This window comes from Acanthochromis polyacanthus, chromosome 21 (genome assembly GCF_021347895.1).
Source record: "Acanthochromis polyacanthus isolate Apoly-LR-REF ecotype Palm Island chromosome 21, KAUST_Apoly_ChrSc, whole genome shotgun sequence".
Taxonomy (NCBI): Eukaryota; Metazoa; Chordata; class Actinopteri; family Pomacentridae; genus Acanthochromis; species Acanthochromis polyacanthus.
This window is the reverse complement of record NC_067133.1, coordinates 6,169,357-6,193,528: the sequence shown is the minus strand read 5'-3', so window position 1 is coordinate 6,193,528 and position 24,172 is coordinate 6,169,357. Positions and strand designations below refer to the sequence as shown.

Here is a 24,172-nt window from a genome sequence, read left to right as displayed (position 1 = left end):
GTCTCACTGGAATGCTTTAGACTGCACAATATCTAGAGCAGAGAAATACAGAGCACCAAGGACAAAAATTTCTTTAAAAATTGCACCTTTCATATATTATACATTCATTACACATGAAGTAAAATATTTAAATCTTTTTTAGTTTTCTTTTTTTTTTCTTTTTTTTTGTCCTGTCCGGCAACAGAGCAGGCAGAATGAGGATCTGGCTGCTGCATTGTGCCATACAAGTTAGCTTTTCCAAGGGGAGTTCGTAAGTATAAGACTCCCCTTGATACTGTACAGTAATTTATTTAGATTGAATACTTGTTGATTAGTTAAATATACATAAATTTGCCGGACCTGACAGGGGAAAGGCAGGAAGAGAAAAACGAGAAAAGGAGAAAAAAAAACAACAACAAGAGGGGATAGTGAAGAGAAAACGAAAAGTGCAAGAATACAATTATCTTTCAATTGAAACCGACACAACAGATAACAAGCTAGTACACCTTAACAAAGACACACCGGAACGCATCCTACGGGTTTTGTTATGAAACACAGCTAGTAATTATTCAAATCATCTATGTGAAACACACAAACTGAGGAAACATGTCTTTTTTGATATTTTGGCACCAGGACAAACTTAACACCCCCCAAGACAACATGGTTGCTATGTTCACATGCAGAGTACGGTGCAATTGTGACTGTGATCATGCAGCTATGACCTCTGACCTCCGTGAAGGCCAGAAGCGGGCCCGAGAGCCCACAAGACCCAGGCGAGCCGGCAGCAATCCCAGAGCAGAGATCCGAGCCACCAAACCACGAGGACGACCACGGACCGGCCCGGAAGGGGGCAGAGGGAGAACCCGGCCAGGACCTCCAGCGTCCAGCAGGGCCGGGCCCCAGGCGACCAAGATCGGCGGCCGCCGACCCCGCCAGGGGCCGGAGGCCCAGGGTGGACCCAGCACAGGACCCCGGGCCCCAGGCATCCAAGAGGCAACCCCCGCCCCCCCAGGCAGAGGGTCAACATCGCCAGGGGAACCAACCACCCCAGACGGCCACCCGGCATGGGCCGGCGCCCCCGCCGCAGCTCAAGATCCAGGGCTTGATAGAAAAAAAAGACAATAAAAAATACACACACACATTTGGTCTGAAATGGCATGGATCCATCCTTTGTCACCAATGGCAATCAGTGCACTTGGTTCTCTTACAAATGAAGCACTCGCTCTTTCCTAATTACCCCTTCTCTCTTCTCTACTGTACAAAGTGTAGGGCTCACGCTGAGGGGGGAGGTGGCTGACGTTGCTCTATAAACTCTCCAACCAGATGAGGTCATTCTTCCTGGATGCATACACTGCACACACATTCACTCAACAAAAAAAGAAAATACAGAGAGAGAGAGAGAGAGAGAGAGAGAGAGAGAGAGAGAGAGAGAGAGAGAGAGAGAGAGGCCGCGAGATGCCCAATTCTACTTCTCGTCACAAAAAATACACAAAGAAGTCCTTCCATTTACAGGTTTTTTGCAACTTGTGAAAAGCTTTTTTTCCATTACAGGGTTCACTTTTCCCCAACACTTGTACTGTAATAAGTAGATAGATGTGACATCCACTGGTATGGACTCCCAGAAGTAACAAATCTAAACTCTAATCTATATAGATAAAGCAGTAGAAACGCTAAAAATGTGGTGAAATCACGATATCGCAATACTTCCACAAATTCATTCATGAATTGTTAATTGATATAATCAATATTCTTACAGTTAATTACACTGTGGTTATTGTTATTTTTGCTTTGTGTTTTACAGTCTCAAATTAAATTCTATTATGACATAGAGTAAAGGTATGAGAGGTAAATGTAATGAAGTTGATTCATCAGAATAAATAATGATCAGAGTTCAGCTGCCTCAAAGATTGTTCCAAGAAGTGCCGTTCTAAAATTAGAGGAGCGGTAATTTTGAGCAAATTTTGACTTAAGTAACAGATGGAATGATGATCCAGTAACTGTCAGCAGCTAAAATAACAACCATAAGAAGAAAGTCTAGTGATTCCATGAGCTGGACAAACTGTAAAATGAAACTTTCAGCCTGAATATTTTTTTAGTGTAAACATATTTCATGTTCAACAGCTGGAAGGAACAAACCTCAGCCTCTAATAATATCAGATAGAGAAAAGCACTCAGAAAAACACTTACATTCATATTGGTTAGAATCATTCATCTTTAGGCATTTATTGCAATAAGGTTTTACTATTATAGGCATGTAATTTTGTTGCCTTATAGAGTCAAAATTGTAGAGCAAAGTGCGTGAAAAAAGTGTGCTGTGATTTTGGCACACAAACTGTGCATCAAGCATCTCTGGAATGTTTTCGGGAGAATATTGGTGCTGCAGTGTGGAAAAATCCTTCCCTAGATCACTTCAGACAGCTCAGAGTGCTGCTGCTTCTGCATGTCGCTCTATCAATGTGGCGGCTCAGGTTACACTTGTGTCGTGTTGAAAGTGATACGGAAATGTTACTGGGTCTGACCTAGTGAGATAGCGAGTGTGATTTTTATGGATGAGCGACCAGGATGTGTGTTCACACATGCAGCCAGCATGTTTAGTTGCCATCAGGTTAAAGGAACTGAGTGCATGTCCAAGTATCAGTCAGGGGATGGATACTATAAAACTTCATAGTCAATTAGTTTTTCTCAAATTGTGTGCAACCATCCAAGAAAGAAACAAGTGAGGGTTACAAGGTTCAGCGCCTGACATGGAAGAGACTCTTCACTAGAATTTGCTAGAAGTATGTGGGAGGAAGGTTCTATGGTCTGATTAGACCAAAGCCGAGCACAAACACGACATTGCAAGCATGTAGCATGGTGGTAGCAGCATAATGATGTGGGGATGCATCTCCACAGCAGGTCCTGGAGGGGCTGTGAAGGTGGTGGGTACAACAAATGTAGCAAAGTACAGAGGGTCCTCAGCATACGTCAGAATTCTGTTCCTACGGTGTGACGTAAGTCGATTTTTGCCGTAAGTCGGACCTCCTACAACAAGGTAAACAAAGCCATTACGTGCATCACGATATCGATCAGTTTATATATTTGTACAACTGCAGTACTGAAATCAGTCATTAGCTCACACCAAAACACAACTCGGGAGGAAAATACTTGCAAAAATGTAAACAAAGCCGTCCTAAAGCACTGCGTGACTACATATTCATCCACTCCGCTCACCGTGTGACGACGGATTTGTCTGCTCGGCAGCTAGCTTCACTGAACCACTTCTGATGCGATGACGAAATGCCGTACGTTAAACCGAGGACCAGCCGTAATCAGTTCTGACATAACGACAAAGCAACGTGTGTCGAGTACATCGTAAACCGAGGACTGCTTGTACAGAAATATCCTGGAGAACAACCTGATGCAGTCTGCAAGAGAACGGCAACTTAGGAGAAGATTTGTTTTCCAGCGAGACAATGGTCCGAAGCATACAGCCGAAGCTACACACAAATGACAACAAGGTGAATGTTCTGGAGAGGAAACTAACTGAAAATTTACAGCTTGATTTGAAAAGGGCCGTTCACTCATGATCATCATGCAAGATGACAAGGTTTGAACAGTTTTGCAAGGAAGAATGGGGTAAAATGGCAATGTCCAGATGTGCAAGGCTGATTAAGAACCACCCACTCAGTGCCAATGCAGTGCCAAAGCTGCATCTACTAAATACTTACTTGAAGAGGATAAATACTTATACTCCCTACAACATGCTTGTCAAAAAAGTCTAATTATATTACCTATAAGTCAGTGCTGAAAAGCAAAAAAACAAGAAAATATCCAAGAGAGTTGAGTACTTTTTTAAGCACTGTATTGTGACAACTTTGTCCTGTTGTATGACATACTGGGAAACACCTCTGTCCCATGTGGATGTCAAACAACTCTGCTATTAGTGTCAATTAAGTATCTTCTGGCTTTGTTACTTTGATGGTATTTTGTGTGGAAAGCTAGCACTGGCAGTTCAACAACTGAAGCCCATAGGAGTGAGAGAAATATGGAGTTGCAGATACAAAAAGACACTCAGAGTACATGTGGCTGATGAGACACAGAGAAAAGAGAGAAATAAAACAGTGACAGGGAGGTTTGATGATGCGGAGGAAAGGGGTGCTGCAGCAGAGAAATGATGAGGCTTCCAGATGTACAGTATGCCGTCTTGTCGCTGCCAGCTTGCTTTCTTTCTCTCACTCTTTCCTCTGGTAGAGTCATTTGGAGGCTGCAGCAAATAAATCATCACACGGCGCTCTCAGCACCCCGCGCACAAGCGAGAGACGCATTCCTGATAAACCAGATCATGAAAGTTTTGAAAGATTAAAGCTGGAAAATCACATTTCTAGCTCTGCAGCACATTATCGAGGACGGACTACCTGCTGTAACTGCTGAGACACTCATAACCCATATAGATACACACACACACACACACACACACACACACACACACACACATATATATATATATATATATATATATATATATATAACACACAGACAATTCTTTCAACAAGGTGTTGGAAGAAGCATTCCTCAGAGAATTTGCTCCACATCGCCATACTGACATGCTAGCATCACACAGTTGCTGAAGATTTGTCGGCTGTTCATCCATGATGCCAATCTCCCATTCCACCACATCCCAAAGGTTCTATTGGATTGAGATCTGGTGACTGTGGAGGCCACTGGAGTACAGTGAACTCATTGTCATGTTCAAGAAACCAGTTTGAGATGATTTGAGCTTTGTGACGTGTTGCATTATCCTGCGAGAAGTAGCCATCAGAAGATGGTCCACTGTGGTCATAAAGGGACAGACATGGGTAGCAACAATACTCAGGTAGGTTGTGGTGTTAAAACTATGTTCTATTGGAGCCCAAAGTGTGCCAAGAGAATATCCCCCACACCATTACACCACCAGCAGCAGCCTGAGCCACTGATACAAGGCAGGATGGATCCATGCTTTCATGTTGTTTACGCCACATTTAGAACCAACCATCTGAATATGGCAGCTGAAATCAAGACTTGTCAGACCAGGCAATGTTTTTCCAATCTTGAACCGCTCACTTCAGGTCTTTCCACAACATTTCTATTGGGTAAAGATCCAGATTTTGACTTGACCTTTTCAAAACATTAGTCCTAATTCCCTGACTCACTTTCTCCTGAGTTTCACTTTGCACACAGATATGCAGGAATTTTCCTTTAGAATTCAATGTGATAATTTAGAATTTATTGTCCTATCAGTTATTGGACTCAGCAGACGTACATTGCAGACATAAGCCTGCCACTGGCCATATATTCCATGTGGCTTTTTACTCCCCTTCCACCATCTACGTGTTGCTGTTTTCAAAATGCGCTTCACTATGGGAAAGGACAATAACCTTCGGACAGCAACCTACCATTAAAAAAAATGTTGAGTTTTTAATTGACAGGGATTGGGTGCAGGAGTTTTAGGAGTTTAGGCAATACCTGGAGTGGGATTTTATGCTTTTTAAACACCTTTATACAAGGAAAAGCATTAAGATGATCACATGTACTATGAAGCAAGATTTGAGGTTAGTAAGATAACCTCATGTTTAATCCTGGGTTGTCAGGCTTCAACAGCGGTCCACTTGTTAATGAGGTAGATCACGATGGTACTAATGCTGCACACCTAATCTGCTCTGAGTTTTCAGAGCCGCGAGCAATTTCAAAGCCATTCGATTTCCCTACAGACCTTTGCCGAGCTATATGAACACTAATAAAATTCTAAAGACAGAGACAGACACTGAAAGAAACACTAAAGCCTTATTAGGGCACGAACACTGAAAGCGGTACGAGGACCCTATTGGAATGCAAAGAATTATTCCTTTTGACCTTCTAAGATTTGTAGTCTACTTCTTGGTTTGGAATTATGCTTTTGCATTTAATCTTCCATGCTCCCAAGACTGCTTCACAGTTCCAGGGATGCAACCCATAGAATAAAGCTAAAATAATGCATCCAAGCAACAAATTAAGATAATGGAATACATGGCTGTAATCACAGTCAGATCTCCTCATGCCCTATTTATGGCGCAGTAAAGCTGAAATCAACCAAGCTTTGGCCTGCGTCCTCATATTGATTTATAGTTAAATTTCTGTTTCTTATGAGTAATATGCAGCTCAAGACCTATCTGTTAAGCTACTTATTAACGTGAAAGCACTTGTTAAGGTTGGATTATGCTTTCCGCATGAACGTGATGTGCGGAAATGAGACGCTTGGAAATCTGCTCCCAAACTGCAGGGGGCAGTGTATCACAAACACACGAGTCTACTCAAAGTACTAAACCAGAGTAGAAAAAGTTTGCAATCGTTGACACCACTTACAACATGCAATTTTAACAAATAGTTGCATTTTAACAGCTAGTTGAAGGGCGTGGCTGCTAAAATTATGTAATTCGTCCGCACTGAGCTGCACAGACCTCGTGGATGCATCAAGCACAAAATAAGCTTTAGGCTTACTAAAGCCAGATAAAGAAAATATGTGATGGATTTGGTCAATACATTATAATACATGCCTCAGAAAGCCACGTTTGTGGTTTATTTGCAGGTAAAACCTCTTGACTTCAGAGCATAACAGCGCATGTGCAACTGTTGTACAATTGAAACTGGAGGAGGTAACAGACAATACTTACTAACCTTTAACTTTTCTCTGTTTTTAAATAAGGTTGACAAACCTGCAGGTTTGCTTTAAGCCTACGTAAACATGAGACTGCTTGTGTTTCTTGACTGATAATTTTGTCACAGTTTAATACGGCTCATAGTTCATTGACTCAGTTAAGCTACAACTCAGTAAGTTTTAGTTTATTCTGGCCTCAGCATTTCACATGGACTGTGTGGAAAATGTTACGAACCTCCTTGCAGTTTTATGTTTCTGCAAAATATATTAGTGAACATTTTATCAGGCTGCAGTCCTCAGACACACATTATGGGAGCCTTCTTGTGTGGCAGACCTATATGGGAGAATTTTTGCTGTTGATTTGGTAATAAAACATCGTTATCCTTAGAGATCTCTTGTGTTTCAGCTGTCACACCACCATCTACTCATGCTATTTATGCTTTTTGAATGCCTGCACAAGTATTTACCTTCTTTTTGTAAGAGGGATATAATAATCGGATTAATATTTGCTATGTATAGACACAGACTGAAGAAAAGTCATTATTTTTGTAGTTACACTATTATAACCAAAGAACTTAATCTGTGATTCAGATAAATATCCCATGTGTGAATTAAGTGTGAAATCACAACAAAGAAAGAAAAGGAAAACTAAGCATTTCTGCAGTGCAGAGAGGACACGTTATTCCTTTGTAAAATAACTCCTATCTTTATGACATTTAAGACCAATGGTGTGATAAATATTCATGAAAATGAGCCTAGTTATAAACCCAGAGAACAAATGACTTGTGAGATTTCTGTTGCCTATAAAGCTGCACTTATATATGCAGCATTCTAAATTGCATGAATTCTAGTAGAACAGTTGCTCAAAAATGGCCCCAGAGATCACTGGTAATTGTCTTTGGGGAGCTGGGGTGTTAGAGTGATGATCAGATAACATTCAGAAAAACACTGTAGCGTCTGTTCTCTAGACATACTGTATAGCCAAACAAAAACACAATTGAGGGGACGTGAGCCCAATTCCAATCTCCAGACTCATGGATTCACGGACTCCACAGTGCAAAGTACGTGAGGACTTCAGGCGGTTGGCTTTCAAATCGTCAATGCAGACTTGATATTGTTATCAAGTGGCCTTTCTGTGAGTCTGCATATCTACAGACCTTACTGAGGGACTTTTCCATAGTTCATTGTGAAATTGCCACGATGCAAATCTGGTTGTCCTGTCCCACAATGTGTGCACAAACCAAGGTTTTATGGAATAGAAACTGAGATGAACTCACCATCACCTGCATCTACTCTAGCAGACTAATCTGTTAGCTTGGCATAAATTAACATACAGTATTTCAAACATTGATTGAAATACCTGCTTAACCCTTTAAGCTTCAGTCAATTCCAGCCGTTTTCAGTACAAAAAATCACTAATATTCTATTTTTAAATTTAAAAAATTACGAAAAATACAGGGAATATTGGACGGGCATCGCGAGGTGCATTTCCTTGAAAATGACCGATTCGGGGATTTTATACCGACTTCAGGACATGTTTTGGACAAAATAGTTTACTGGCTTGTGTCATCTGGATGTAAAAGGTTGGATTATGGCCGTTTTTTGTGGAATCTTTTTTTTTGTGTGTAATAATAAACCTGGAAATGTGAGTCGCGCTGTGTGCTTTGAAGCCGTGTATAGAGAACGGATGGATGAATATTCGTTTTTGTCGGACAAATGTGTTTTTCTCACCCGCTGTGGTAATCGCATCTGACAGTGGTTTATACCGGCGGATTCATGAGAATCTAAGCTTTCCATCGGCGTATAGTGTTTGTATAATCGTGTTTGCAGCCGTCGGACATTCTTGAAATTCCTATGCAAATTAGTAGGTGTACCGCCGGCGGTACACTGAAGCTTAACAAGATAAACCAGTGTACTAAACCAAGCAGTAAACAAGTGACCAGGGAATCCATTGAAAACTTTGGATTTGTCTGGTCCTCTGTTTAAAACTTGTAAGATCTTTAATTTATCATGTGAAGTTCCGCAAACTGATGTGTTTTGAATTGGTGCTATATAAATAAAATTTAATTGAACTAAAAAAAAGGGATAAAACATCTACTATCTACATAACATCTACTGCTGCTGACCACAAAATGTTTTTTTCAATCAAGAAGGGATTCCCCATGTCATTGTTTTCAATCAACACATTAAAATCATTCAAAAAGACTGAGGAAAAGTGACTTGAGGTGTGAAAGTTTGAGGTTTTTAGGGACCTAAAATCTGAGGTACTACATAAGGTTGAGAGTTTTGGCATGCAACCTGTTTGGTACAGTTCAAACAAACTCTTGGAATGTTTATCTGTTTGGTTAAGTTAATTTAGACTGGTGGGACCTGACAGCCAAATCTCTGAGGATCAAACCTCTGAGACTTGGGACTATTTTAATATTGGATGCAGTTTACCTGTAGTGTAAAAACATTGCAGACCAACCTTTGATTTTGTGGTAGTAGATGTGACTTTAGCACGAGTTCAAAAGTTTAACTAGCATTAACCACTTAACATCTGAAAGCACAAAACTTCTTGATTCGTACTAATACCGCAGAAACAATGGTTTCAAAACAATGTTATTTTGGATCATTATGTCCTTTATAGGTAACAAGATCAGTGTCAGACACTATAATATCTTCTTGTCCTTTGGCCTTGAATAACTGAATCAAACTACATATATACAGAGATTTTTCAATTAGAACTTTCAGGGTATATTTCTCTACACAATTTTAAAGTACTGTGTGTTCTAAAGCTACATTCCCTCGATCCCAATAAAGTTTCAGTCCCAGAGTGATGTTGATCCAGCTTTAGAATCACCATTGCCTTATGATTTAATCCTACGAGCCCATGCTTCCAGATCCTGATCAAGTTTCATAGCCTCTTGGTGATTATCCAGTCTTGCACCCCTGTACCTGCAGATTGAGGAATAGCCTTGCTTGCGTTTCAGAACACCCTCCTACTACTTATCTTACAAGTTTGCTGCACATCAGTAAGAACAATATTTCTCAGAACTTCTTAAAAAACCCACCAGGATATTTAGGACATACTGCATGCTCCTCAAACCTACAGACAGACAAGGGGGTGGATCTCATTTTCGTCTCTGGTTACCAAATATAGACATACTGTAGATGGTCCAGCTTCCCATAAAGACTGGAATCAGGCTTAAACCCGTACAAAAACCTCAATCAAACCTGTGCGTGTCTTTGTGGCAAACATGGAACTGGGTAGTGGCAGAAGTTCCGATCTACCACACAGTTCCGATCCGGAAACCTTATTATCGGGATATGACAATCGAGAGTCTACATATAGGCACTCTACTCAGTTGTTGCTCAGCGTTTGCCCTGTAGAAGGTAGAAGGGTTGTAATTGGGGTCTAGGGAGATGGGGAGAGGTACGGTTGCTAGAGAGCATTGATTTGGACTTTGATTTTGTTTTTCTGGAAGGTGTCCTTTTCGTCTTATTTTAATTGAAAGATATTGTACCATCTGTTCTCTTGTTTGAATTTGAACCTGCCTAGCTATACAAAACTACTAAGATGTTAGTTTTGCATTTCTCCGTCTTGTATTAAATAAACCTGTTACAACATAAAGCAGGATTTAATGTTTAGGTGAATACTATTAATGTTAAAAACACCCCAGTATAGTACAGAAACATCAAACTGTGAAATTCAATTAAATACCAGCTTCCCCCCTAGATCACTTACTGTGGCTGTGCCGGTGACTGTCTGACTGCCGGAGTCTGACCCACTTTGCTCGCTGTGGCTTTGTGAGGACTGGTACATGTTGAGTGGATGCTCGCTGACGGAGGCCTGGACTGCAGAGTAGTCCTGTGGTGCTGCTGGGTGCTGATGTGGATGTGTGTGGGAGTGTGGATGCGGATGGGGATGTGAAGCTGTGAATTCAGCTGGGATGCCGTTCTGGGGAGGGGGGGCAAACTGGGCTGATTGGTAAGCCTGTGCCATGGATGGGTCCGGGGGTGCTGGTGTGTCCTGGTTACCCTGTGTGGGCAAAGAGAGGCAAATTCATAAGAATCATTTCAACATTCCAACATTTCGCATCACTTTCTTTTCTGAACATCACAATTAGATCATCAAAAATCCCATAATACTGTGTTGTTTTTGACAGTGGCAGACCTCTACAACCAGAAAGTGGAACGAGTGAGAACCTTTGCATAAATATCACCACAATTATGCAGATAAATTACTCTTAAATTTAATTTAAAAAACATGTAAAAACGACTGATGATCCTCTGATTTTGTCTAATACCACCAGCTGTTTGACGATTTTTATTCAGAGTGAAATGTTTAAATGAAATGCCGTGAAATTAGATTAAAATTTGAAGCTAAAAGTGATGGGTGGATTAAAGTTTGATGTGGACATCAATCACTGGCACCCAAGTTATTTTTTTTTAAAATCCAACTGAAAAAAATGACACATTTTCAGAATTTCAAAATGCAAAAATTCTCCTAATACTTGATTTATACTCATGCATTAAATCTACGCAGAGCCTACAGTGCAGCTCATGAAAGTGGCCTATTTCATAGTGAGCATTTATATTTGTCTCCAACTAAAGCCTCTAAACGATACAAACCACTGAAAGTATGAACAGGAACTATTGGGCAAGATCATATTTCCAACATATTAGCGTAAGTGCTTCTTAACCAAGCTTGGATCTTAAAGGCCTTGTAGTTCCTTGTGATCCCAACAGAGTACTCAGAGTGCAGGCTTACTTGTGGATTCCTGTGTATTTAAAAGCATAATAAGTTTCAGAGTCTTTAATAATCAGGCTCCTTTCCTGTGACAAAAACTCCCTTTTTGGGTTCAGGTGGCAGACACCGTCATTGACGTCACGAACAGTGTGTTACCTGCACAATCTAACATTGAAAACCACACAGGCAGGTGCTTCAGACTCGGCACAGGGGTTATTTATCAAAACCAGAGCTTCTGTGACAGCTCAGACATTGTGAAGGGCATTGCATAACACCAACATCTATGAATGGAGTGAAAGATAAAAAAAAAAACTTGACTGCTTTTCGGCACAAAACTGCAAGATGAAATTTGCTTTAAAAAAACTACATGAAAAGAATTCCAATGAATACAGCGGGCAACATTTTTAGTCAGATGAGATCAAGGTGAATTTGTTCAGCTTTGATGGGGCTCAGTATATTTGGTGTAAACTCGGCCAGAACAACAACAGCGAATGCATAGTCCCAACAGTGAAGCACAGACGTAGCATGTGTGATGCATGAGTGGAAAAGGTGGTGGAAAGGTGACATTTATAGATGGCACCATGAATGTTGCTACCTAGCTGACAAATACAGAATAACAAGATAACACACAGTCTTTAGAAGCTTGGCAGAAGAGGACTATTACAGTACGATAAACAATCGAAATCACTTGGCCAAGATTACACAACAATTTCTAAAAAAGAGACTGTGTGGCAGCAAGTCCGCGTAGTTCGGTTGTTCCATGTTTCTTTAAATGTCTTTAAAGTGTTTGCTGTGATTTTTGCCGAATTTTCCGAAGGGGACGAATAAAGTATCCATCCATCCATCCATCCATCTATCATCCATCCATCCATCCATCTATCATCCATCCATCCATCCATCCATCCATCTATCATCCATCAATCCATCTATCATCCATCCATCCATCATCCATCCATCTATCTATCATCCATCTATCCATCCATCCATCTATCCATCCATCCATCCATCCATCATCCATCCATCCATCTATCATCCATCCATCCATCCATCTATCCATCCATCCATCCATCCATCCATCCATCATCCATCCATCATCCATCCATCCATCCATCTATCATCCATCCATCCATCCATCCATCCATCATCCATCCATCCATCCATCCTAGGTCTCCTGGGAAAACGGCAGAACCTACTTTGTCAAAAACATACATAGAGAAAATGTAACTATCGATTTTGGTGATATAGAAAATATCTATTGTAATTGTTATGATGACAACAATGAGACAGACACTTATTGAGGCCATTGCAGAAATTCTCAACTGCAAAATGAAGCACAACATATTCTGCAACCATTTTAGCAGTGGGTAGTACCAGTCAGCCTCTTCAGTGAGTGAGCCACGCTTGGCAACCTTCAACGAACAGCATGGGTAGCATTTTAATAACACATACGGCCTGGTGTGGGTACAGGGAATTGGTGTGGAAGGGGTTAATTTTCCCGGAGGGTAAATGTTGTTGTTTTTTGTTAAGCCCCTGACATTTTTGCAAATGTCAGCAAAAGAAACATCACAATCTACTAAGAAATCTGTTCCGAAACTGACTGAGCCCATTAATGCTGCCCAGAGGGCTCAGTTATTTCCGTGAGCTTTCCTTTGGCACAGGACAAATTTTGCATGTTTTTCACATTCTCACTGCTGGCAAGACTTTAAGAAGAGAAGTTCACATTACTTTTCATTGCAACTTCAGCCTTTAGATTGCAGATAGAACTTCAGTAATTTGTCTTGTTCAAACCATAATTATTTGACAGTGTCAGAGTACAAAAAGATGGACAATCGAATACTTTTTTTCATCTTCTAAAAGCTTACAACAAACACTGACAATATATAATTTTCACCTCAATAAATGTTTTAGTCGGTGTCAGGGATTAGCTGGCATTTGCAGTCCAAATCTGATGAGCATATAGTTGTTTTAATTGTCTATTCTTCAGTCAAAGCTCCCTATTTCTTCCCGTAATGATTCTGTTAAATGAACTCCACTCTATTGCATTTGTGGCAGAACTGCCAGCACGCACACTCGCACTGGTCAACTCCAAGTAGAGGAAACGTACTCGAAAAGCTGTCCTGCCTAATAAGGACCAATTTATCCATCACTGAAACAGCAGGGATTTCCGCTGGATTGTAAAGAGCACTCTACATCAGCGACGTACCAACCTAATGGCACATGCACACCCACATACATAATATAGTCAAGCACAAATGACAAGTGTGCGTATTCCAGTTCTTTGTTGTTTCTTTGAGTGACAGTTGGCTCGAGTAACTACAATCGTAATATCCTGCTTTTACATGAATGCATGAGTAATAATCTAATGTTCTAATGTATTACATTATCATATAACAGTCACAGGAGATATAAGAAAGGTGGTGATGTGTACTACTGTGCTTGACGTGGTAAGTGGGTCTCTCCTGATGTGGAACAGAAGTTCCAGTTTTGTGCTGCAGTCACTGTAAAATATTGCAATTAACAGTCAGGTGGCCTAACTCTAACCCTTACGCATGGGAGGATGTCCAAACTCTGCATGAAAAGGCTCCAGTCAACCATCAGGCTAAAACCCAGAGCCGCATCATTGTGAGGCGACCGTGCTAACAACTGTACCACTGTGACGCCCTATTTGGGCAACATCCATCCATCCATTATCTATACACCGCTTAGTCATCATTAGGGTCGCAGGAGGGTTTGAGTCTATCCTAGCTGACTAAGGGTAAAGGTGGTGGACACCCTGGACAGGTTGCTAGTCTATCACTGAGCTACATATAGAGACAAACCAGCACAGTAGCAGCCACACCTATGGACATTTTAGAATTACCGCTTAACCTCGGCATGTATTTAGACTATGGGTGGACGCTAGCTAGAAGCTATCAAGGCTATCCCACCCTGTCAATTATGAAGCTGCAATCCCTTCCTGTGCAAAATAAGAATAAGCAGAGCCCACACTGTAGTATCATCCCGCGACACATCATGTTAGTTGACTAGTCTGCAAGCTCCCAAGTTTGCCACACTTCATAATACTTGTAGGAATGCTCAGGCCTGATCAGATGTAATTAACCAGATATGGATTGCAGGTTAATATGAAGACTGTGGGGTGTCAGCGCTCATATAGGCTCCCAGGACAAAAGGAAACAATTACCAAACACTGACATGTTTGAAACGAAGCCTGTATATCTTATATATTCGAGTATTCCCATATTTGTAGCAAGATGCTTTAAGAAGAACCAACGATTACAAGTTCTGGCAACCAAAAACCTCAGTAATGAGCTCAAAGCAAAGCTATAAAGAGTCTAAGTTTTAAGCGCATGGGTACAACTCACAAAAAACAAATAAGGGAACCATTTAAAAGGAGAATATGTAAGATTTTGATTTAAAAAAAATCAGCAGCCTCTCAACAGAGGGGAGCAGAATACTACCAGAAAATTGCAGAGTTTGTGTCCATTCCTATGGTCCATACAATTAAACTTAACAATGACCTGTTATATACTAGCAGTCAAAAGTTTGAACACACTTCATTTGAAGGAGAAAGTGTGCCCAAACTTGACTATAGATCAAAAACAAGTGTCCATTACGGTGGACATAAATGAATGGGCTGGGTCTCAGGAGGCTTCACTAAATTAACTAAACACAACATGCTCGACTCTAAACTGCCTTTGTATCCATCAAGTATGCTTTATTTTCCTCCTAATATATCTTGCTGTCTTGTCTCTACCTCTAAGTTTTTACAGGATCTGGTTTATTTTTGGTGACATCTGTAAATGAGGCATGTCGAGTCATGAAATACTTTACGAAATGTCACAATTTTAACCTTAAGTTCGGTTAATTTTCCTGATGCAACTGCACATCCGTTCAAGTACCATTGGAATGTTAAAAATCTGCAGTTTTATTCTGTTTTACATTCCCTGCCTCTGATTTATTTTTTTTTTTTAAAAGTGTAATTTTGGTGATTTTGTTCATTTCCTGCCTTTCAGATCTGCGGGTTTTTGGGCTTCAGAGGGTTAAAGTGAAAACCTTCCCTATTGCCCCGTCAAGGAAAGAAAGTGAATACGCTCCCAAAACACTTAGAGTGTGTGCTGTGTACGTGTGCATGAGTGTGAATGTGAGAGAAGTTATTCCTGTGGGACATTTATGTTTCAGCCATTACTTAGTGAGGAAAGGAGAGAGAAAGAGGTGCAGCCATATGTAGGAAAAAGAGAGTGAAGGAGAGAAAGGGATGCAGACAGTGAGTCTTGGCTAAATGCTCTGCTGTGTAATGAGAACCACATTTAGAAGGCTGAAATATTCTTTACGTGGCAGAGCCCTGCAAACACACACGCGCGCGCACACACACACTGTACACACAAACACATACAACCACATGCACAACACACACTCACAGAGGCAACTGAAGGAATACAATTAAAATTCTGAATACAGGGAGAGGAAGGATTTTTTTTTTTGCCTTTTCAGGACGGAAATATCTCTGTGTAACTTCCCAGCGTGTTATTTTACTCCAGAATACTACTTTAGTTTCAGATTTAAATGTCCTTTTTCTTCTCTGACAAAATCTTACAGCATATTGATTTTGCTACCATGAGAGACTCTACTGTAGCCTTTTGTCGCCCTGCATTTGTTCAAGAAAGCCGCAACTCCCGGAACACTTTACCAGATGATGCAAAGAGTTGCAAGGTCCGGCTCATACAAGTTGGGCTTGCTTTTCAGAACAGTAGCCGTCAGTGATGACAACACTGTGCTCACTGTGGTGACGGCAGCATCCCTAAAAACATGTGCAACTGGATGAGTAGTTAGATCAGGGGTGACAAACATGCGGCCCGCGGGTCAAAACCGGCCCCTCAGAGGGTCCGATCTGGCCCGACTTTGTAAAGAGTAAAAAATACAGAGAAGACATTAACTGCAGATTGGAAATTTGTAAATTTAATATAAATTTAAAATAATTTCTAGACCATGACAAGTTGTTTTGATCATAAAGTAAAATGCTAGATTGCTCGTTGTTCTTTTGTCATTTTGTGTCTCATTTTTGTAATATTTTGTCTTTTTGTTGTTTTTCTTCTGTCGTTTATCTCATGTTTTGTTGTTTTGTTTCTAGTTTTGTCGTCATGTGTTTCCTTTTTGTCTCGCTTGTGTTTTTGTCTCACTTTTGTTTTGCTTTTTTCCTTATATGTCAATTGTGTCGTTTTGTGTTTTTTTGTCTTGCTTGTGTCGTTTCTCTACTTTTTTGCCGTTTTGTTTCTCGCTTTAGTCATTTTTTGGTCTTGTTTTTGTTTTGTTTTCTGCAGTTTGTCTCATTTTTTGTTGTTTTGTGTCTCTTTTTGCCATTTTTTTGTTTTTGTCTTATTCTTGCCATTTTTGTCTTGTTTGTCTCATTTGTGTGTTTTTTGCCTCATTCTTGTCATTTGTCCATTTTTGTTGCTTCGTAACTTTTTGTCAACTTTTTTGCCTCTTCTTTGCTTAGTTTTATGTCGCTTTTCTCATTTTTGTCATTTTGTTTGTCATTTTTATCATTTTGGGTCTCATTTTTGTAATATTTTGTCTTGTTTTTTTGTCATTTTTTGTCTGACTTTTGTCGTTTGATCATAAAGTAAAACACTGCATCGTTAAGTTCCAGATATCGGTGACTAAATGTTGTGTTGGGTTGGCCCCTGAACTGGGCTGTGTTGAGAAATACTGTTGATATCTTTTCTGTACATGATATAAAAAGACTAGACCAGTGCTCTGCAGTGGGAGGAAACCACAAAGTAAATTGAAAAATGTCTTGTTTGTCTTATCCATACTCAAATAAAAAGGGAAAATGAAATTTGGAGTTGCAGGAGAAGCTGGAGCTATTTCTTGGCAAATAACACCCAGCTGCAGTGACTGCACCCTCAATCCTGAAGTACTGGTGTGACAGTTAGGCAGCCAGGGTTTTCAACATTTTGCCTGAATATGGACTAAAACCTGTGCTCACTGAACCTGGCAGTCCATGTTTCCAGTGCACAAGTACAAGGCAGATGGATGCTGCTATTTGCCAAGATAAAGTTCTGGCACATACGCCCGGCGTAACAAACGAGATATAATGCATTAATCAGTGGGCTTTCAAGGTGTTCTTCAGTGCATTTGTTTCTAGTTTACTCATTTTCACAAATTTACCACAACGAAATGTTTAATGCCCTTATATTTTATAATTGGTTTAGTTAAAATATATTTATTCAGGCCACAGCAGTGAGAATAAGATAAACCTGAGGAGAAATTATGTAAATCTGGTCTACTTGTCATGTGCCAGTTTGCTACACAATGTGCAACCCTAATGCAAATAAAAATTCATTTACAGCCAACTCTGGCCCAATACATCAAATGGCAACTTTTAATATTCTACAGAAGCTTGTCAAGAAGTCCTGCTGCATCTTCCAAACTGAGCATTACAAGAGTTTTCTAATGGAATGTCCAGACTTGTTGGACTATATTGTTTGTGAGAGCATTCTGGTTAGGTTAGGGTTCAGTAAATACTAGGCTTTAGGGTCAAATCTCGTCTTAATAAGTCTTTAATTGGGCACCTGGAAAAATAATCTCTGTGTCAAACTGTCAATAATTCCCTGTTGTCTCTTTTATGAATATGCAAATTGATTTCTGCGTCGATCTCCACCTATATCTCTCTTCACTCAATGTCTACTCAGCAATGGTAAATGTACTCTGCACTGCACAATAGCAACTTGTAATACTGGATTAATTCAGCCATATTTGTTGGAACTGGAGCCATTTCTGAAGGAGCAGGAAAAGAACAAAAACAAGAAGACGGAACTATACAGAGTCACCTAAAGGTCGATGTAGCAGAATGGTCATGTATTTATTTGACAGGATCGGTTCCTTTGGTTTGTTACGTATGAAACCCTGGCTGTCTGAAACCATTTACATGCCTTTAAGACTGACATCAGTGTGCTATAGTTTCAAAATGGAAATGCTCAGCCATGACATGGACTATTTATCATGTTCTTGATGCGGTTTCAAACATATGGAAACACAATTAGAGCTTGTTGACAAGACCATAAAATACATTTTTCATTGGCGAGGGTCTTTTAATCTGAGGAACTCTTGTTGTCATGGTGAAACGATGAACCTGGCTAAGGTCAGAAGAAGAATGGAGATATACTGTAGTTAAAAGAATATGGATTATTTAATATAAGGCTAGCAATCTTTCAGTCTACTCCTCGACACATGATTTTGTGGATCTAATGCCATTTATCTTTTCTGATGATTATATTGCGATCCACATGACCAGTGGGAGATATTTCCAAAAACTGTGGCTATTGGTCATTGCGGGATCACAATGTCAATCTAATTTAGAGCAAGTTAGCGTATATTCCGCCAGTCATTTGCAGGTTTATTTTGCCTACAAATGGTGCTTCCTGTAAAACTTGAGCTAAGGATTTACTTAAGGTGGTGGTTAGAAGTGGCACAAAAGATTGCATAGGGCCAAATCTGAGTTTAGGTTAAGGTACAAACAAAACAAATGGATAGAGAAACTTACAACTACGTACTATATCTCCCTCTATTCACTGCTGTTCAGCAAAGCCTCAAAGAGAGAAAGAAAAGAGGGAACTCCGTACTGAGAACAATGTAATGCAGGGAAAAACCCAGTGGATTTGTCCAACTCAAACGCTTACATTTTAACTTCAGCTGAACTTATGGGGATTACATACCCCTCATTTTCACGACAGACCTGAAAAACACAGTCCTGGAAAAAAAAATCCAAAAAAAAAGCAAAATTTTCTCTCTTCCATCATATCGCCATACTCTGTCTTCCCCAAACAGCTACAACAAACCTTTCTCAGCTCACAGAATTTCTTGGCTTCATTTACAAAACACAGCTGCAGCTAATCTCTCCCCCTCACTCCTTCTCTCTCTTTCTTTCTCTAATGCGTAAATTCATCGACTCCGACCAGCTTCTACCACAGATGAAGATGAAAGAATTAAGTAGAAAGAAAGAGATGCATGCTCGCCGACACCCACGTACACAGATCCTGCAGCTCTGCAAACCAACATGTACTGCACACGCTCATGAGCTCGCACACAGTCTACAAAGGGAGCATGCAGCATGCTGCCTTCTGCAGTCACAGTACAAACAGAGTGGAGTGAGAGAGCGAGTACAGATGCAACAATGAGGAGGTAGTGAAAGACAGGGAGCGAGAGATGGATTGAAAACAGCGTGTGTTCTCAGAAGTACCTGCTCTACCATTACGCCTCTGCCTTCCTCCATGCACGTCCAGTTGCGCTGTATAGTCCAGCTCGCCAGTGTCTGCTTACAGCTAGCATCAGGTATGGATGGCTTTGTGTGTATGTGCGTGTAGTGAGGGAATGAGCAGAGGAGGGAGGGGTAGGAAGAGACGAAGGAGGAGGAGGAGGAGGTTCCACTGTGAATGAAAGCAGAATTCCCCAAAACTGTTTTCACAACTCTTCGTCTTGCTATCTTGCAATCCTTCCAGTCACCTGCATTCGTATGATTTTACCCCATTCCCTATTTTGTTGTTTTGCTTTTGCACCATTCTTCCAAAAGATATTCTCTCATTTAAAGCTTTGATTCTAGTGGTTGAGAGCTCTGATATGGATATAAAAAATTTACCATTGGTGTTCAGTTAGGTTGAGATTTCATGACTGCAAAGGGCAAAATCAAACCACTCAGAGACCCCTTGTGTGTTATAGATGAGGGCATTGTCAACTAGAAAGCCCTGTGATAGACTGGCGACCTATCCGGGGTGTCGTCCTAAGTCAGTTGGGATAGAATCCGGCCCCCTCCTCGTGACCCTAATGAGGATTAAGCAGTGCATAGACAATGGATGGATGGATGGGCATCCACAGAGGGGTCTACGCAGGTCTTCGTGGACTTGGGTGGACGATGGAATTTACATGATACATACTCTAGTAGACACGAGGACATGGAAAGCATGGATTGGCATTGAAGGGAAAAGTGCACCCAAACAATGCCAATGAATTCCCCCTACAGTGTAGGGTTCATATCATAACACTAGCCACTTCCCGCCATGCAGTGTGCTTGCCTGTCATTGGGAGCAACTTGGGGTGCAGTGCCTTTCTTAAGGACATCTGGCACATGGGGGTATTGGGGATCAACCTGCCAACCATACAATTAGTGCTCTACCACCTGAGGCACAGCTGGTCATTAATCAACTAATGTTTAAGTCCCAGTGCTGTAGTTTGTTGTGGATGTGTGTGCGCTTTTTTCCCTTCTGCATCCCAGGTACTGCCCTTCCTCCTATAGAACCTGAGTTAGGGGACAAGGCCAATGCCTGTAGGCCAGTGCCTTTGAAGTGTGGAGCTGTGTGATGGTACAGACTTTGCTGTTTCTGTAGAAAAGAGCCTGGGATGCTTATTTATCAAATGGGATCAAATGTTTGATATATGGCCTATGATTAATATTTCCGTCTTATCTTTATATCTCTGAAAATTTTGTGACATTCAGTTATGGACATCAGGAAGGCAGTTCAACAGCTTGACAGAGTTTTGACAGCATGGCCACAGCTTAGATACACCAGAGTAAATATGTGTATGCGTAAGATGGCCAAGAGGGTGCGTGCAAAGGGGAAACAGGATTAAACTCAGCTCTAATTTTAAAGGAGAGGTTTCATTTTGATGCCATCAGTTCGTGTAGAAAAATAAATGTCATTAAACAAAGAGGGAAATTGCACAAGGGCTATGAATTATGGAAGAATCCTCGGAAGAAACAAAATCTTTGATATTTGACATCTTCAGAGTAAAGATGGAAGGGATATTTTTGCATTTATCAAGGATGGTAATGACAATCTGGACCAGGGGAGGATCACTGACATGGCTCACGCTGTTGAACAATTTTGTTTTGCTGGACTGATTGATTTTAATTAGAGAGAAAATATGTTTCTCTGTATTTTTGCTTTGTTTGAAAAGTCTGAAGTAACTAGTGTGTAGTTAGCTGAAGTTGATGATTTTCACAACCAATCCACCTCTTCCACTTCAGCAGTTCATCTCTCACTACAACACATGAATAATTTTCATTTTTTCCGTGGAATTGAGAGGTAGTTCATTTGGTCTTGAAGGGAATGATTTCATCAAAGGTAGATGAGCATCTATTATTAAAATGATTCACAAAACCACTTGCAGAAGGAGGAATGCTGGAGAATCTAGAGGGAATATTGAAGGTAGAAGCGAATTTAGCAGTAGGGGATGAGACACAACTTCTACATCTGGTTTAGGGGACAGATCTACAGATAACAAAAGGGATTTGTGGTAAGAAGTATGGGCATCAAGATCAAGAGGACTCTGTAAGTAAGACAATAAACTCACAGGACCTTACCAATCTCCAACTTTGCAAGTACAGTTGAACAAACTCATTGGTGGCACATTTTCAGAGTGATTGTCGACATAACTCACAATCCATAGCAATAACCAATCTATCAGCTGTGTACCAACCTGACTTCTGCACAACACAACTGATGGTCGCAACCCCATTAAGAAGGCAAGAATTTCCACAAATTAGCCTTGACAAGGCACACCTGTGAAGTGAAAACCGTTTCAGGTGACTACCTCACGACGATCATCGAGACAATGCCAAGAGTGTGCAAAGCAGTCATCAAGACAAAGGGTGGCTACTTTGAGGAATCTAAAATATAAAACATATTTAGAGTTAACATCTTGTTGTTCACTACATAACTCCATATGTGTTCATTCATAGCTTTGATGCCTTCAGTGAGAATTCACAATGTAACTAGTCATGAAAATAAAGAAAAAACATTAAATGAGAAGGTAGCTCCAAACTACTGACATAAAACCTGATGTGTAATGGAAGCTGCAACAATGGCTCCAACCTGTCAAGTCATCGACTCAATAGAACCTCTGAAGGTGTCCTGTGCATTCTCCTGCTGAAAGAGGCCACTGCCAACAGGGACTACCACTGTCATTAAGGGACCTATATGGTCTGCAACAATGTTTAGGTGGGTGTCAAGGAAACATCCACTTGAATTCCAGGACCCAAGATTTCCCTGCAGAATATTGTACAGAACATCACATTGCCTCTCCTTGCTTGCCCTCCTCCCACAGTGTTGTCATCTCTTTCTTTAGGTAAATCACTCACATGCATCTGGCCGTCTATAAGATGTGAAAGAAAACATGATTTATCTGATCAGACCACTTTTTACTTCTGCACTACTCCCAGAAAATGCTATACATTTATGTTGCTAAAGATTAATACAGATGTTGCGTCTCATAGTTTTGACAAAATTAAAAGATTATTAAAAAGCTGATTTCACAGCACATAAAAATAATTCAGGAATATATCTTAATCAGGAAGACTTATTTTAAAACAACTATCCCTGTCAAAATCAAGCAATAAAATGAATTTCATATTAGTTTTCTCATCAAATAAACCCACTCAGTGTCTGCTTCATTTCCTTTCTCTCTTGATGATAATTATTTGAGGTCCATGGCCTGTACCCCTCTTATGTAATGCCAAGTTCTCTCTTTGTGAAATACTGGATACATCTGTCTCAGCATCTCTGTGGATCTATGGGTTTCTTAGGAAAGCCTATCAGTCAACAATGAATCACATAGCAGAGGAAGAAAAAAACAAGACACGCGCACACGCACAGACACGCACACATGGTGTATCATCAACAGATCAATAGTTTGCTAAGCAGCCATGGCCTTCTAACTGTTTGATCACCCAGACACACACACAGAAAGGGAGTGTGTGTGGAAGGAGAAGCTGGATCGAGTAGGGAAAGGGTGTGTTCTCGCCAGATTGTGAGCGCACACGTGTGTGTGTGTGAGCGCGCACATGTGTCCTGGTCATGTATTTGACAGATGGTTTGGGGCGATATGAGGCAGGGTGTGACCAAAGCAGCAAACACACACAGACATAGATCCACGCACACACACATGCACAGCACTGCTGGGTTTGCTGGCTGTCCTGCTCATCTGGCCTCAGGACCGGAGGCCAGACATTCATTCATTTACTTACTGAGACAGAACTTCATCTAAGTCATGAGTCAGCCGCTATGGACAGATTATGAAACAATACAACAAAATGATGGAAATCATCACTAAACTGTCGGTTATATGAGGCTGATAACAGTCACAGTGCAACGTGTGCGTTACAATAAACTTACAAAAACTGCATGGTCAAAACAATTATCAACCAACTGACACTAAAAATGATGGAACCTCCAACCAGACTGCTAATGGTACGAGTCCAATGGGGAATTTGTCACATGGAAACGTGCCACATCTGAATATCGCCTGCTTGGTCGACATGTTACTTGTGGGCCACTAGGTGGTCTCATGACAGCGCTTTAGCTTCAGTCCGGTAGAAGCGTCAGACTAACTTGGCGTTTCAGTCGCAAGCTTTCTCTTTTATTACGAAAACAGTTCAGCGAAAAATATTTCTGATAGCATTTGAGGTTAGAAATAAGCTGTGCAGTTGCAGAATCTGTTCTCATTTTAGTTCAACAATGGCTAGTTCAGACATTTTACGACAGTTTTACGAAAGCTTCATGAAAGTTTTACGAAAGTTTTTCGAGTGGACCTCCGATCTCCACGCCTCATTTGAGAGTAGAAAAGAATAGAATAGAATCAGTTTGGTGGTCTCCAAATAGCAGCATTGAAAATAGATTATATAATACACCCATAATTATATACAACATAAGAGCGAACACTAAAAATATATACAACATAAGACCAATTACGCAGTAAATGGTTCTTGGTTAGAGTGGAAAGTAGAATATAAATCAAACTACTTTATGCAAATAAGCTGC

General features: G+C 40.6%; 1 protein-coding gene across 11 annotated transcripts in view; it reads right to left on the bottom strand.

Annotated features, from left to right (window-relative positions):
- rbfox1 (RNA binding fox-1 homolog 1) overlaps nt 1-24,172 on the bottom strand; it is a 275,224-nt gene that overhangs the window by 60,283 nt on the left and 190,769 nt on the right. For 10 of the 11 annotated variants that reach the window (XR_007938784.1, XR_007938783.1, XM_051941397.1 and 7 more), the window contains one exon: nt 10,356-10,649. Coding sequence is in view for 9 of the 11 variants with exons in the window: in XM_051941397.1 (XP_051797357.1) it covers nt 10,356-10,649 (294 nt within the window). In the remaining 2 variants the exon portion in view is untranslated. Of the gene's footprint in view, nt 1-10,355; nt 10,650-19,599; nt 19,741-24,172 lie in introns of those variants that run through there. The other variant, XM_022208694.2, reaches the window with a different exon arrangement.